The 17,300-nt window shown below is 39.7% G+C and overlaps 1 protein-coding gene across 2 annotated transcripts in view; it reads left to right on the forward strand.

The window, feature by feature from the left end:
* Nucleotides 1–17,300, forward strand: part of KCNQ5 (potassium voltage-gated channel subfamily Q member 5) — a 282,213-nt gene that overhangs the window by 246,951 nt on the left and 17,962 nt on the right. For both annotated transcript variants that reach the window (XM_048298185.1, XM_048298186.1), the window contains one exon: nt 7,615–7,835. In XM_048298185.1, coding sequence (XP_048154142.1) covers nt 7,615–7,835 — 221 coding nt within the window. The remainder of the gene's footprint in view (nt 1–7,614; nt 7,836–17,300) is intronic.

Here is a 17,300-nt window from a genome sequence, read left to right on the forward strand (position 1 = left end):
TCTGGAGAGGCATGTCCTAAGGAAGTGGGAGAAAATGCTGGTCTTTGCTGTAATGATAGCCCAAACCCTTAGGGACAGGAAAGGACTCAGTGGCTATAAGAGAAATTATCTCAGAAACTCATTAGGGATGGGAATCAGCAGGCATTTGGCAGCCGGCACTGCGGTATCAGCATGCTCAGAGAATAGCAGACTTCACCTCCCATCAGAAAATGCTGAAAAGCCAAGGAAAAAAGTGTTGGTGACACATCAGCCCCTGAAATACATCCAGCCCCAAGTTGTACCGTGGTTCACAAATGCTTCTGGGTTATTCAGTTAGGGATGAAAATCGTCACATCAATTACCCGTGTCCCATTCCACTTCCCAGATTGCTCCTCTGGCACCTGACTCCAACCTTTTCCTCCAAGCACATGTAACCGCTGTTAGTGTCACTGTAACTCAAGGGGACAGGATTTGCTCTGTCAGTTCTGGGACTTTTTGTATACATTACCTCCACAGGCTTGCTAGGAACATATTGATCTCATTAAATTATTACAGTCTGATCCAAACTTCTTGCTCTCACCAGCTGTATTTCCTAGTCTTTTGACAGCAACATTTAAAATTGACTTTTTTAAAGGTGACACAGAAGTTGCCAGCAAATGAGTACATCCCTGTAAAACCGGGATTTGTGCAGAGGAGAGAGGTTATTCCCAGTTGTACCTGCAAGCACTAAAAAAGACAAATTTACTTACAATAACTGGAAACTAGATTAAAAAAACAAAACAAAAACAAAAACAAAAACATAAAAACCAACAACCAAACACTCAGCTGTCAAAATCAGCTTATGTTCTCCATATTAATGATACCAATTGTGTCTTTAAAAGAAGTCAACAATTTAGTCAGATTTGGTCACTTTATTTTCACTGAATGGAAGATGCCTGCTCCTTCAGAAACTCTTAACTAATTTGTGCACTGCTGTAAATTAGTGTATGGGTAAAAATGAACTAGTTAACTTCTGAGATCATGTTCTACAGTAAAAACCCTGCAGACCACTCAGTGCCTTTTCAAAAAAGGTGTGTTTTGCCAGTGTCTGTATATCACTCTTATGCTGATATATCACTGTGTGTTTATATGACTGAAAATACATGTGGTGTATGTGGTCTTTTGTGGCAAAGATGTAAATGCAACCTACTGCAATGTACTTTGAGATATCTGTCCTTGACTATTTAACTTGTTTCTTACTGTGATGTTAAGTTACTTGCATGGGATGCTATGTGAACTAAGTAAGCTTCTTGTTTCACTCTTTAAAAGGAGACATGTTTGCACAAGTAGTACATTGGATTGCATTCTGAATATGCTCTTTGCTCTATATTCCCTTCTAATAACAATAGAGAAAAACTCGTGTTAGGGAAAAGTTTATTATTTTCTTTCCTACCAAATTGGCTTATATTTACAGAAATTAATTCTTGTGTTTTGTCATGTATAGAGCTACAGTCTTTCATTAGGTGATTAAATGTTGCTATGCATTTGAGTTGAGAGAGCTGTGCTTATGAGGCTGTAGCTTCACATTGATTTTAATAAAAATATGCATGTTGTATTTCCCAAAATTTTACACACAAGTATTCTAATTAATAATTTATCAAAGTATTAGTAGACAACCTCTCTGGTGTATCCAAGCTATAAATGAGGTATTTCTATAAATTGGTTCTAGACTTGTGTAAGTTATTTTAAAAGCCTATATGTTAAATTCTCAATAACTACAAATGCACACACTGAAAACAAACATATATATATTTATATAAATAATATTTATTTCTGTTCATTTATACAACATGGCTGAAATAGTTCCTGTGCAGGAAACTAGATCAAGACTGATGAATCTTGTGACATACAGAGAGCATAATCAGTCTAAAACTGTGTGTAGGACATGCACTGGGTGTCTGCAAAGGATGAATGTCACCCATCTAGTCTTGTAACTCATGAGGCTGAATATGCATTCCCTATTTAGACAATTCTCTGGTGCAATAAGGAGCAGTTTTGCCAGTATAAGATCTTGGGGGGAAAATTCAGCCCTGTTCTGAGGGAAACAAGTGAATTATATTATGGAATTGTTTCACCTCCTATACCATATCTGTTTCTAAAAGTAGATTAAATGTAAACACTCTGCATGCACCATATAAAAAAGAAATTGCCAGTGATGTATAATCTAACTTGAGGTGGAAAACCTAACCCCTTATCTAGCACTGGAATGCTTAGTAACACAGTCCTCTATCTCCCCTCACTCCTAGTAAGCTTTGTAGTAATAAACAGAAGCTCTTCAGGATGTACACCCCTCGGAAACATAGGTATTCAGCATCCTGCCTATTCACATGATGTTTGAGAATGCCAACTATTCAGCATCCTGCCTATTCACGTGATGTTTGAGAATGCCAACTAACATCAGGTGCATGATTCATTTACTTCCCCTTCTTAGTGCTTTAAAGTTCCTTACTTCTCCAAACGATGTTTCCTATTTATTTTTAAGTGCTTTTAAGTCCCTTTCTGCTTGTTGCCTGCAATGCCATTAATACAATGGCAGCAACACCAGTTGTTTCAGACTCATCCAGCCAGACAATTGCAGTGTGCAGCACGCCATGATATTACAAAGCCCCATTCCCCTTCTCTGTCTGAGACTTCAGCTTTTCGAATGCATTACCCTGTGGAGATCTAAAACTGGGGTTGAATGTTTGGGTAAAGCCATTTCCCAAAGTCCAAGAGGATTTTTATGACCATGGCAGTCGAGTTCTCCATCTAATAATTAGTGGGGAATATTAAGCTATAACATGCTAGGCAATTACAACAGTCAAAATGTGCACTTGTTCTTGAGAAGAATCCCCTTGGACACAGCTTATGGAAGATGTGCCTGCATCCTGTACTGGAAGGTAGAGGAATGCATGTGAAATCAAGCATCTGCTTCAGCTGAATTCCATGGAAATTGTGTCTCTTACCAAAAATGGTAATTCCTAGATGGATGAATCTCATGGGAAGAAACCTATGATTCATATCTCAAGCTGATTGCATTATTTCTTACTTTTTAAAAATAATGTAAAAGACAGTAGAAGTACAAACTGATTACAGAAAATTAAGATCAAAATAGTTTATCTTCATTTAGAATTTCTTTGGAAAAGGAAAAACTGCACAAACACCCTGAATATTTCCTTTTCTGTTTGACAATTGAACTATAAAACACTGTGGCCTGAAATTCTTGTTATTACTCATTGAAGGTATGAAATACAACACTAAATTTCTTGAGTTCATGGTCCTGGCACGAGACTGGTGGTGAAGTTTTGAATGTTTGAACTTCAGGTCTCACCGTATTATCCATTGCATTTGCATTTGTTTGACTTAGCTTAATTTCAGTAAAAGTATTTTTAGGCTCAGTAAGAATCAACACATGTATTTATAGGTAGCTAACTACTGAAAATTGGCATGTGCATCTGCTTGCTGTTGTTTGCCATAGGTAATAATTTTTGGCAGTTTTAGCTTCTGTCTCAAGACTCAGAGCATTCTCCCTCACCTTCCAGTTATTTCTGATTTATTTCAAATTCTTCCTATTCTTGCTTCCACCAACCAGCTCAGTATGAAAAGCTAAAAAACAAGGTGTAAGTTGTGGCTAGTAGCAAGCAGTAGTGCTGCAGGTCTGAGGCTGAAGAAGAGCAGAAGTTTGACTTGACCAGAAATGCAGGAAGGTGGCAGGCAAATGGGGGAGTGGGACTGGAAGGGAAAGAGTTGCTCAGTTAACAAAGTACAGGGAGATGGTCCATGGAAGACAGAGCGAGCAAAGGTTTGTATGCATCTGTCAATTTAAACAAACTCTTATCCAGGGTAGTCATTTGGACCAGCAGAGAAGTGTTCATTCCCTCTGCAGTGAAGCTACAGTGACCTCTAGTGTCCCAACACACCTCTTTCTTCATAAATCAAGGGTGGTAAAGGCAGAATTTGGAAACGAAGAAATAAGAACTAGAAAGTCATTTGCTGTCCTAGGGAAATAAGCGCCTTGGGCTTGGATGGGAGGAATGAGTCATAAGATCCTACAACTGACCTTTCAGAAGGCAGACAAGTACAGAAAAGTCATTTGCTTCCTTTTCTACAGCCGCCAGTTGTAATGGATCTCCACTAAAAGATGCTTCAAAGCTCCAGTGTTAGCGATAAGAATACATTCCACAACTTTCAGCCTGCAAAATTAAAGGAGTGATAGGTCCAAAGTGATTACCATTGCCAGGGAAGACTCATAGGAAGCAAAACTGTATGTCAACCAGCTAGGCTAAATTATCAGTCATATAAAGTACAAGAAATGATGGACAGACACACATCTAAAGGAATGCAGAGATAACTGGACACAGCTGTGGATCCCTCAGATCTTTGTCATTTAGGTTTGATTTAGGAACTTGTGTGATTTTATTTTCCTGATTCTTTCTTGTGGTTTTTGCCCTTTGGACAAACACTCAAAGTTTGTGAATACTTACGGGGATACATGAATATCTAACGGTCATTAACAGGTTTACATTGATTCAAGGGATTTCCTTTGGATACCATGTAAAAAGAGAGGGGAAAAAATGTGAAAGAGGAAAATATAGTAGGCCAGGACCTGCAAAAGGTGAAGGATTTTTAGCATGCACTAGCCAGTGTTGATCCAACCAGCATAAAATCAGAATACAGAGCCCTAAAGGATTCACTGGCTACTGATTTGAATGCAGAATGTCCAAAGATACTTGAAAGGTGTAAGATTATCTTCACTCTGTAATTTTAACACCATCTCTACCACTATTGCAACAAAGAATCCCGAGCCAGGAACCAGGCTTTATCCTATAAGGAAAGGGACTTTCACTATGGGGAAAAGCCTGGTGAGGATATTCTCAAGTTCTCTGACTCAGTTACTCATTCATGATCTGTTATTTTTCATACATAGAAGAGCCCCAAGACAGTGTGTTCCCAAGGACAAGCTTTCTTCTCCCAACCTTTCTTCTCCACTGCTACCAGTCCCACAATTTATGCCTGTGCTGAGAAGGAGCCAGTGACTTCAGGAACATTTCCCACCAGTCTCAAAATAGGAACAGGGATCCAAGAAGCAAAGAACTGCTACAACTAGTCTCTTTGGGGATGCATCTGAAGATGCAAAAGACAGTTTCCAAACCATGCTTCCTTTTGGGGGCTGTGTTTCTCTTCATGATGCAGCACCCTCTGCATGGACCCTTGGCATGCCAGTACACTGCCATTGCTACAAAGCCAATTTTGGTTTATTTTTTAAGTATGAGCTCTGCAGTTTACATTAATATTTTCATTCTCAGCGTTGCACTTTTGAAAAATGTCTGTAGTACAGATAAAATGCCTACTGTTCCTTTCACCATTGCCTCACTGCTTTGATTTGGAGAACTAAAGATACTCAGGTTAAGTAGCCATTGTGTACTATTCAGCTTTTATAAATGAAATACCCATGTCTACCAATCATTTAAAGGCAGCAAGTGCTTTCATTAGTACAAATTAATTGACAGAATAGCACATGTGCTGTTTTGATTCTGGTTTTATTTTCGTTTTTATTTTGGAGTTAATGGGATTATAAAAAATAGGATCTATATAGATAGCTTTTATGGCTATTTTACCCATTTTCCTTTCATTTTTATTAGTCCAGCAGGAAGACAGCTGTTTAGAATTTTTTAAACTCTAATGTTTGCAAAAAAAGAGCATCATTTGACTTCATTTTCCAATAGCAAGTACAATTTGAGCCGTAAGGGGAGTTAAAAAAAGAGGGACACTTGTAGGAATAATATCTGTAATAAGAAGTCAATTTTGATTCTCTTCCTCATTCTGCATAATATGACAATGTAATAATGTGGTTAATAAATATTTTACAGTTAATATTTTCATTAAGTTCTGAGCTGAAATATAATTCAGTCTCAAAGTGTAATTTGTATTCAAAGTTAAATTTTGGAACTCATTTTTCATTCAAATATTAGGTTCTCTGGGTCTTTTGTATTGCTTAGGCCACAGCACTGGGTAACAATTACAATGGAAACAGATAATATTTTCAGCACTGTGATGTATTTATTTCAACAATTGCTTATTTTGGGCAAGGAAAAAAGGGGATTACATTCAGAAATTATAGTAAAGGTATTCTTTCAAGTAATCCAACATGCCATATAGAAATACATTTATCTAATAATCTTTCTATTGATGTGCTTACTTTTTAGTACTCTAGAAAATTACCACATTAGAAGCATCCCAGCATGTGTTTTGCCTGCAGCAAACTGCATCCTTTCTGCTGTCAGTGATGTTTTTATTCAGACTGAAATGCTATGCTTTGCTATGCATGGACAAAGAGATGTTTATCTCAACACTTCACAGTTTATAATTACTTTCCATTTCATATAATTACATATTAACACTGTGTTTTCAGAGTGCAAGTGTCCTTGAGTTCAGGCCCAGAGAGGGTTTGTTATGCCTAACCAAAATGTGACAACAGTAGCTAACAGGCTGTATGAACTTTCAGAGTTACATACTAGGCAGTAAAGAATCTGAAAAATATAAAAGCTAAAACCTGACCATCACAACCAAGTGAATTTAACCTTGCAGATAAAACAAGGTTTCCAGACCTTGGTGTCAGACTCCTTCTCTGTTTCCACTTTGTGTCTTCTGCTACAGGAAGGGACAAACAAAAAAAGCATAGGCAGATAGTCACAGTGACCACAGGATGTTCATCAAATATGTTTGAACAAAGGTAATTTAAGCACTGGGAAATAGAAAATCTACAAATCCCACATTTAGCTGGCTGCAGGGGATGATTACAAGCACAGCAGGGGGAAAAACCTCACTATTGGTCAACCATAAGATCACAGGGTCACCACTGGTGCAGTAGACAGTCATGAGCTAGGCTGGGCTCTGGTGCCTGTCCAATACCACCTGCACATAGTCAGCTTCCAGCTTAATCTTCAGCAATGACTTTAGAGAGCATACAGCATATCATTGCATTTCCATTAATCCGTCATCATGTTGTTTCTTGGATTTTATGAATTTTGGTTTTGTCGTGTCCAAGGAAGTGCTCTAACAAGGAATTCTGGATATGAGTGATCACTAACCATACATATGAAATGTTGGAAGTGCCACATCCGGAAAAAGCATGAATATACACTAACAGTATTTTTGCCTGCTTAAAAAGAAAAACAAACCAGACAATACTACATGGCATGCAGTAACAATAAAATACGTTTTGGTTTTGTTTATCTGAAGATATGGCCAGAAACGCACTGAGCTAGGCTGACTAAGATGGAAACAAACCTATTTCCAGTTCAAGTAATAAAAAAAATCATAGAGAATAATGTATAATAATTGGGTGAAATTTGTTTCTATTTGTTATTTTTAATTTCTTTTACAAGGTTATTCTATACTGTGTTATAAACTGCCAATGCTCATACTTCTATCAAAAAGCAATTACATCAAATCAGTTCCATTCACAAATGAAATATATTCAATGAAAATAAATGTGTGTAAGAAACAGATTCATACCAGTGAGATTTTTTACACATTATTTTCAATTATCATACAATAGAAAAAAGAAATGCATTGAAGGAACTATGATATAAAATCTATTTCTCTCTCCCACAGTCAAAAGCTAAGTTTTAAGGAGCGGGTCCGGATGGCCAGCCCACGAGGTCAAAGTATAAAAAACAGGCAATCTTCAGTCGGAGATCGCCGGTCACCAAGTGCTGACATTGCCACTGAGGGCAGCCCAACCAAAGTCCAGAAGAGCTGGAGCTTCAATGACCGAACCCGCTTCAGGCCCTCGCTGCGGCTGAAGAGTTCCCAGCCCAAACCCATGGTCGATGGTAGGAGTTTTTCACCCCTTGTTCACCATTGTCTGCTGCTCCCAGCCTGCTCACACTCCTGCACACTTGCACAGTGATTGTACACATTTTAGGAAAGCAGAAAGAATTGCTATTTGGGGCCAGAGACACAAACCAGCTACAGTCTGCTTCAAAGAGCCCGATAATGTGATTATCTTTTAATAAGAAATCATGTCAGTGGTGCATAGGGAGCAACTGGTGGAAAAAGGGGTCACTATGAAAAGTCACAGTGGACTGAATGCATCCCACAGATTTGGCTGCAACACCTCCTCTGTCACGGCCCCTCTCCCACTACTGAGCTCAGCTGCTGCCCAAACCTGCTGCCTCCTGCTGGTGGTCCGTGCAGCACAGCCAGCAAAGTCTGTGCCCTTTGCCAGCCTAGAGCACAGCTTGTGCAGAACTGGCTCCCTCAGGCAGAGGAGTCCTAGTACCGGCAGTGGCGATGCAATCACCTGCCACCAAGGGATAAACTACTGGGTGCTTTAAGTTTTACAGGGTTGTATCTGGCTTGATAAGGCAGGTAGATTTAGCAAATACCAGTGTTATTGCTTCTATGTATTGCTTTCTAAAGGGTATTTTGGATGTAGGAAGCACTCCTAAAATGTGAAGAAGTGGATCTTGCTGAAAATGGCTCGTTGAACCCACAGCAGCAGCCCAGCCTTTCGCTCAAGTTGCCTCCTACACTGCTCCATGCTCTAGCTAAAGTCCAATTTGGCATTAAACTAACCCGCACTCAGGCAAGGACCTTCATCTGCCAAAGCTTGCCAAAACAAAGACAGTGACTCCTCTAACCAAGCAGCATCAAACTGAGTGACAGCAGTCCCCTGACACACAGGAGCTGAGAGCACCAGGTGAACCTGACCCCTGTATGGGACAGGTCCAGCACTGAAAGGTGCACTCACACAGCTCTGGGGGTACTGCTGCCCCAGAGGATTTTGTTTCTGGTTTCTCCATTCACATATTTCCCCATCTATGGATGTTTTGTTCTTTCTTGTGGTATCCCCCACATAAAAAAAAAGGGAAACAAACTGGTTGACTACCACCAGTGACCCTACCTGAATGGGAAAGGTACAACCTCTTTCTACAATGGCAATTGTGCATGCTACATCCAACAACTGTGGTAAGAATAATTAGAAGTGCAATGCTGATGTCTGCTTCCTTTTTTAAGAGCACATATTATCACAGACATGTAGGTTGCAAAATACTTATTGAACTGCAATGCCCCATTCTCAGTGAGAATATCCTACACAGCATATCTCTTCAGGAAAGATCTGGGTAAATAAACATTTCCTGCAGGGCAAACAAGAGAAACCAACAGTGTTTGCTAAGGTCATCATTCCATCTCCCCCATGGAGATGTCTCAGATGCATAAACTCTGAATTTGCCTGTGATACAGTGAGCTGCTGGGGTATACCAGCTACCAGGCTACTATTCAGGTTGCTCCACTCTACTATCCACTGCTATCCACTCCCATCTCCATCCTGGGGCACAGGCCCTGGCTTATGTCCCATGGCAGCTGCAGCACAGGGGCTGTGTGACCTAGCCTGGGTCTCACACTGATGTGAAGCTCAGACAAGGCCACAATGGGAAGTGAGAAATGCTCTAGGTAGCACAGTGGTTGAAGCTACCCTGTCTAAATTTAGGCTTCCTACATAATCACTTATACAGCACAAGTATCTTCCCCAAACCACATCAGAAACAATTTCATAGGTTAAACCCATGTTAACTCACACTGTGCCTGGAAGTGACCTAAGAAAGTAACTTTTTGAGCACAGTCTCAGAGTATCAGTGGCTTACTTTTGCCCCAGCTCTGCAGTCTGTACCTCACTGAAGCACCTGTTTCATTTTTCGTCAGCCCATTTATCATAGAAGCATTTCCTCAGCGTGTCCCCTATTGTGTCCTGTACATATTGTCATCACTAACAATGATGTGCACAAGCAGATTGTGCTCCTTCTGATTGTTTCCCTCTCACGGAAAAGGTGGCATAAACAGCACCTTGGGTATATCTGTAGATAAAAGAGTAACAACAACAGAGCACTCATTGCTGTGCGTAAACCCTTGAAGATCTTCCCGCTCCTCAGGGTGAGCACAGCCTGTTTCCTGGTAAGTGATTTCCAGCTACTAGTCCACCCTTATGAACTGGGGCCAACAGATACAACCAATTTCTCATCTGTGGCAGAAGGAACAGCTTCCATTGTCTCCAGCTTTTAGGCAAATGCCAAGTTTCCATTCTGGGACCTCATCCAACTACTTCTAGGACCAGTATGATTAGAGAGATGTCCAGTGTGCTCACTGCTGAGAGACACCTCCCTGCTGCCTTACCCAAACTTTTGCAGGAAAAGTTGGGCGCTACTAACCTTGATTTTTTTTTTCTTTCTTTTTGGTGTGTTACTAATTTCATAGCTTGATGCTTTCTACATTTGACAGCTCAGTGAAAAAGATCTCAAGATGCTATATTTAATTTAGAACATCTTGCATTTTTCACTGGATGAGAAAAACAGTATTTGCATCATATTATTCTTATCTCTTGCTTGCCAGATCCTCCAGTTTCTTCCTTGAGGTATTCCCCAGCCAAATAATTAATAATTTTAGTAAGCCAATCGTCAAGCCAAAACCAGAAGCCACCTTTTTCTGGGTGAAATTTTGGGCACAAAACAGTACCCTTGAACAGCTGGTCCTTCTCATGATTCCTACATCTCTGTAGGGTGTTTGGTGGGAGAAGAAATTACATTACAAGAGACCTTTGGGACCATGACAACATAGTACTGGGTACCCAGTTCAGTGTCAAAACTTCATATCAGTGAAAAAATAATAGATTCTTACTATGAACTTCCTCTTCCAAAAGAGAAGACAGAAGACACATATATTTTCTTCATTTTTCTTTCACTGTATGGGATATGGTGTTGTAAATGCTCTGCACAGGCAGAAGACTGAAATCTGTGTGAAAATAAAGAAAATATGCAAATATATAAGGAGAGGGTTCCAAAAGGAAGAAAAATTCTTCGCATATGAGGATGATTTAAGGCAGATAGATGGTCAACACAGTGACTTTGCAGTGCTGACTGAGTTCTGGTAAGGACATGGCTGGAATCTGGCCCAAATCCATCAGAAAGAGACTGCTGAAGAAACTCAACATTAGCAATTAGAAACTGGCCTGCAAAGGGAGGTTTCCAGTACAGAAAGGAGCTCGTGGGGGTAGCTAAAAGGCTAACCTGATTGAAAATCTAGTAGCTTTCCTCTTAGGCTACCCAGCAACAAAAACTCCCCCACTGCATATTAAAATCATAGAAGGAGAATTTCTTGGCAGCAAGTAAAACACTTAAGCAAGCCATGAATATCTCCCAAAAGGATTTTGGCATAGCAGCCTTAGAACAGTATGACCAAAACTGTTGCAAAAATGGCTTTATTTATGGTTATTAACAATCCTCTGAAACTGCCTATAAACCATTTATTGCCATTGACAAAGTAGGTCTGACAACAGTGGCAATTATTTCAGCTACATATGTGCATTTGCAAATGGAATCCAAACCTAAGAGATGTTTGATGGTTAGAGAAGTCTTTGGTGGCCTGACTGCAGATGCTTTCTAGGGCATTTAAGAACAGCGCAGGGGACTGAAAGTGAATATCAAGACTTACATAATCTGATTTTAAATACATGTGCAGCCTCTGGTGAAATGTGGTTCACAATTTCCAGAAATCTTGTTGAAGAGGGGACTCTGCACAAATTAACAAAGGTGCCATAGTGCTGTATTTCCAATCCCTGTTATCAGCCCAAAAAGGGAATTATCAGGATGAGATAGATCAAAGGAAATCTTCCCCAATGAAGAATCGTAAAGAGTGAAGCTTTACAAAGCTCACACTTAAAAGGATTGTATAGGGTCACGGAAGAGCCTTCCCCAAAGGGATGCTATGTGACACAGGCAAAGGTGCTGCCAGACCTTGGAGCCACTCACAGCCCCCTCTGTACCTGTACACAAAGTGGACCAGGAGCTACCTGTGGCCCCAAGGCCTCCTCATGCAGTGTGGCTGTGGTCCCTGTTAACAAAAACAGGGAAACTGCAGCCAAACTGTCAGTGGGGAGTGGTCCCCAGAACATGAGAATACCCAGAGGCAGGGCCAACCCCATGCCAGAGTCTGTGCCAGTTATTACACGGTACAGGTGACCTCATGCCTTGCTTATGGTGCTGTGCCCATGCCTTGTTGTATGTTGTGTTTCCATCCACAGAGACTCGCCCCACAAAATCTCTTCTTTACAATGGTGTTCCTGCCCTGTTTTCTTTTCTGCTTGCCTTGCTGAGGAGCAGAACCTTTTTTGCTTACATCATGCTCCAGTCTTGTACCACCACAGCTGAATTAATGAACAATATTATGTTGTGGATGCAGTTTTCTATGAGGGACAAAAATTCCCTATTATATTTTTTTTCTACTATCCCATGCTTCTAAGCCTCTACATGAGTTATTGTGCCTTTACTGTAACCTAGAGATATTGTGTGGCTTTTTGAATAAAACATCAAAAGCTTTCAGCACTGGAGATATTAAAAACATATTTCATTTGATTAATTAAAAAGAATTCTCTAAGGAAATATCTGATTTCTTGCACCATCCTCAAACATTATACACTCACATGACCTCTAGCCTTTCATTCCCTAGAGAGTACTTGCACAAAATCCTCAGGGTAGAGTATATTATAAGAGCCATGGAAAGAATGCGATTGTGCATTTCAGCCCCCATGTCCTCAGTTACTACCATGTAATTTATGTATTGCAAGAATGACAAGTTTTCCTTTCAGTAGCATAAACAGCTTGACCTTGATGTGCAGAAGTCCTTAGCTGGGTTGCTTCTACATCTAAGCTTAAATTTGCTGATTCAAAGTGAAGCTGCACAATGTCAAAGTTTGAATGAAATTTATTAGCAATATATCAATCTGTGCTAGACAAGAGATTTATTTTCTTGTGATTGTGTACCTAGAGCAGATAGAGTTCTCATTTATTACCACTGTCACTGTAATTAACTGGGAAGATCTGGCATTCTGATCTAAGCTCTGAGTCATTTTTGTGTAAATAAGTACAGGCCATTGGCTTTGAGGCATTATTTTAGTTTATTTCAACCAAAGTCCTGGCCATATGAGTCCACAATTTAGTCCAATTTAGTCCTTTCTTTATGATACCTCTTGAGGAACTTGCTGTGCACCATTGCTCACTGGACTCAGTGGTCACAGGTGAATGATTATTAAGCTTAGCTCTGTGACGGACAGCAGCAGACCATCACACAGAAGTATGATTTGCATGGCTTTCAGATAACCTCATCCGCAGTGAAGACTATACAAATGAGATAAGAACTAATTTTGAGATGATGCTCATGAAACTTCCCAACCACATGTAATCCATTTGCACCAAATCTGAAACATTTGAGGAATAGTTTTATTTTTATGAAACATTACTAAGGAAATCCGTCATGGTTTTTTTAAAATACAGGACTATCCTGTAGATACCTGAATCTAAAACAGCCATGGTTCTCTATCCCTTTGCCCCTGTCTATCACCTCCCTCAACAACAATATCTGGAAATTTCCAGGGCACAGGACCTCTGAGGACCTTATGGAATATCAGACATATATCAAGTGATGTGTGCTACAAGGTCTTGCAGGGAGACAGTCAATTAGGTGACATTTAGCTCATTAGTCTACAGTTCCAGATACCATCATATGTATCTGCAATTTTTAAAATTTATTTTACAGTTTTTACTTCTTGGATGTGATATATATAAAATAACAGAAATGTGTATCTAAAAATACACTAAAGCCATAGATTTAGAGTCACCTAACATTTTTCTCTTTTACTTTTCTCACATGGCCATCTAAAGTTGCTGGCTAATTTGCCACTATTTATAATAAGATCAGCCTTTTTAACAGCACAGTTATTGTGCATATAATGAATTGTTCTTAGAAAGTCTCCTGGTCCTCCATATCATCATTCAAAATTAAAAGGATTCCTTTTTAATTAAGTAGTGGGAGCTGTTCCATGAAATATTGCCAGTGCAGAAATTTTTGAGAAGTTAAATAATAAGTAAAGATAATTGAGAGTTGTTAGAAGGGAATGCTAGAATTTTAGATATTTGGAACTTGCTTGCATTACATGATAACTGATACAAATTAGGTCTCTGACCTTAAAAAAATTGCACTTACAGAGAAAGAAAACGATATCATTATACCCAGAATATGTAGAAAACTTTCCACCAATTCTATCTTCCATTTTAACCAAATCAGAGGATTTTCAGAAATGCTTTAACATATATAATGTTGTTAGGGATATTCTTTAAGATACTCTGTGTCATATTGCACTGCAGTTACCAATGATGCCCTCTTCTTGTCCCCATCTGGAATGCTTTGTCTGTTTCAGAGGAAAGACAAGGAATGGGCTATTGATACAGCACTGCTGAACTCCCCATTGATGCTGCCAGCAGAGTAGAGGCTCAGGCTGGGCAGAGCACAAAGGGAACTCTACAAGCTTATGCAAAAATGCTCCTCCTTACAGGAGGCACCAGTTTCCTTCCTTTACTGAGAAATTTATTTCCAGCATGGAAATGGCAACCATTTCATAAAAGCTCCCTGTAAACAATGTTTTTAAATGTTGTCATCCTTATTCCCTCTTTCTTAACTTTTCCACTTGAAGACTGTTGTCTACTACCAGGGATTTTGGTGTCATTTTCTAGATAAATATTAAGTATCTAATGTGACAAGCACATCACGGAAGTACTTGTCCTGCCTTCTTCCTTCATTCTTGATTAGAAGAAAATCTTTCCTTTTGTTGTTTGGTTTTGGGTTTTTTTTCCAGAGATCAAGGAAATAAATACATAAATCACTCCCTTGGGACTCCTTTTTCTGGCCTCTGCTCTGGAAAGCATGCAAACATGGGCTGCTGCCTTTCCCGCTCTGGGGGTGCTTTGGGCATTCTTACTAAGTATGGGATTAAGTTCCATCGCAATTAGTGTTGCCTTCTTCAGTGGATTTTTCCTATGGAACTTAGTGAGCAATCACAGTAAAACAAATTAGGTGAACTATGTACTGAAAGAGAGTCAGCTTGTTGATGTTTCAAAGCAAATCAGAAAGAAAATCAGTTCTAGGGGTAGTGAATGGATTTTTTATTCATGGTTCAACAAACAGGAAATAATGACATCTTGTGAAGAGGTGAGAAGTTTCATGAAACATATTTAAACAAAGGCACTAGGCTAAGACACATTTCATTTTTATAAAGGAAAATTGCATGAATCACATGAATATAAACCATCAAGATGTTTGTACGTAGAATAATTTTTGAGGGGAAAATAACTGAGATTTTGTGAAACATTCTATGCATTAAAACATCTGCGGATATACTACAAAATATGTACAGGACATCTCCATTTTTTAGAGAATATAGGCTAAATCCCTAACTCACCACAGTAAATACTCAGAATGAAGAAAGGAACTTCAAAGGCAGGGTAAAGTTGAATGAAATATACCTACCTTGCAGACATTCTAGGCATTACATAGAGCACACAGCAGAGGCTCTATTTGATCATAAAGGAGCCTGAAAGAACGAATAATGAGAGTATTAAGCTGCTGGCATTGCTTTTTGAGCAAGAGGGTTCATCTGAGCTCAGTACAAACTATAAAACTAATGCAGCTTGGAGTCTCATGCTAAAGCAGCTGCCTGGACACCCCTCCTGCAGCAGACCTATGCATTGGCACCTTCCAAAGGGACAATCTGAATTACCCACTCATTTTCTTTCTGACAACTCACACAGAAAATTAGTGTAGAGATGAGTGTGTCACATTGGGGTGCCCTGCACTGCTGCCCTGGGCAGCCAGAGCAGATCTGCACTCACATGAGGCTGCTGAACAAGGTGGAGAACAGGCTGTGGAGCTGCATTATGAATTGCTTGGACTTCAATTCACAACTCAAACTCTCAGTTTTGATAATGATAGTTAAAAACTATGGCTCAAAGTAACTCAGCACCTGTGAAAATTAGGCCACCATCCAATTTTCACCTTGAGTCATACATTTCAATGAAAATCAATCAGACATTTTTTCCAAACCAGTGTGTTTTTAACCAAGTCAACGCAGCACTGTGCTGTAACATTAATAAGTGCAAGTCATATGCAGGCTATCAACTTCAGGCACCTATTGAGGTTTTGACATCTATTGGTTTTGCGCGGCCTGGCTCTTGGTAGTGGGGTGGCCACAGAGGTGGCTTCTGTGAGAAGGTGGGTTGTCAGCCTCAGCAAAATTATTCCTGTCAATCACCTGAAGGACCCAAACTACCCCCTACACAGTCAGAGTAAGATCTAAGTGATTCTGAAGACCTCAAAAAAAATAAGTCAAAAGGTCTATGTTGGGATCACTGTACCGGTCACTATGTCAGAAGCACTTCCATAGGATTATTCATGGTGTTTGCACACACACTTATCAATGCTGGATTGTTGTTGCTAGCATATTGCTGTTCCCAGAAAACAAAAAGTAAAAAGTCTTTTTGATTCTGTTAAACAGGCAGATAATTACTTGAATGTTACTGACACTGAAAGCAAGGAGCTATGAGAGTGATCAAAGCAGCGTCACAGTTTTCCCAATGCCAAAGCATGTTATTAAACAGAAAACACTTCTAAGAAAGGACACATACTATTTACAGAAATAATAAATCAAGCCTTGGGAATAACTTTTCCACAGAGTAATTTTTTTTGTTGTTGACATATAATGTTTTAGAACAGCCTAATTTTTTTGCCCATTCATTTGTGGTGATCATAAATGACTAGAGTTTGCATGAAAAATGCATAAATACTGTGAAAAACAGGGAAATATCAAGACAATTTTATTGACTTGTGCATGCCTCTTCTATTTCTTGGTAATTGCTGCTTTGCTGTGTGATTAAATCAAAGACTCTTTGCAAAGAAAGAGGAAGAAATTAAAAAGCAGCAAAGATCAGACAGTAGCCCAAAGTAAATAATGTCAAAGATTATAAGACAATAGCAGATGCCTCATCAGTTGTGAAATAAACACTTTCTTTGTTTAAGATCAAAACGCATACTGAATTCTAAACACGCTGGTATTAGAAAAGGGTCGGGATTGTCAAGTGGACTGACAGTCCTTCTTAAAGAGACTTGCAGGGGTTTGTCTAAATGAGTATTAAAAGACATTTTGGCCATCTTTGAGACCATATTCCTGAGCTGCCCGAGGAACAACCTTGAAAGCCCTGGGTAGCCAGTGGTAGAGGTTCCTGGAGAGAAAGAGAGACCAGGGCTAACCCTAGGAAAGCCTGGCAGCAAAGCCAGGCTCATGCAGAGCAGCTGCTGCCCACAGTTTCTTGTGGAACCCACTTGGACCATGCACAGCCACCCCAATGGGGAGCAGGAGATACAGACAGAGGGTATGGGGAAGGATGAAGATGTAGATGTGAGCAGGGATAGGCATG

This window comes from Corvus hawaiiensis, chromosome 3, assembly GCF_020740725.1.
Source record: "Corvus hawaiiensis isolate bCorHaw1 chromosome 3, bCorHaw1.pri.cur, whole genome shotgun sequence".
In the NCBI taxonomy this organism is placed as follows: Eukaryota; Metazoa; Chordata; class Aves; order Passeriformes; family Corvidae; genus Corvus; species Corvus hawaiiensis.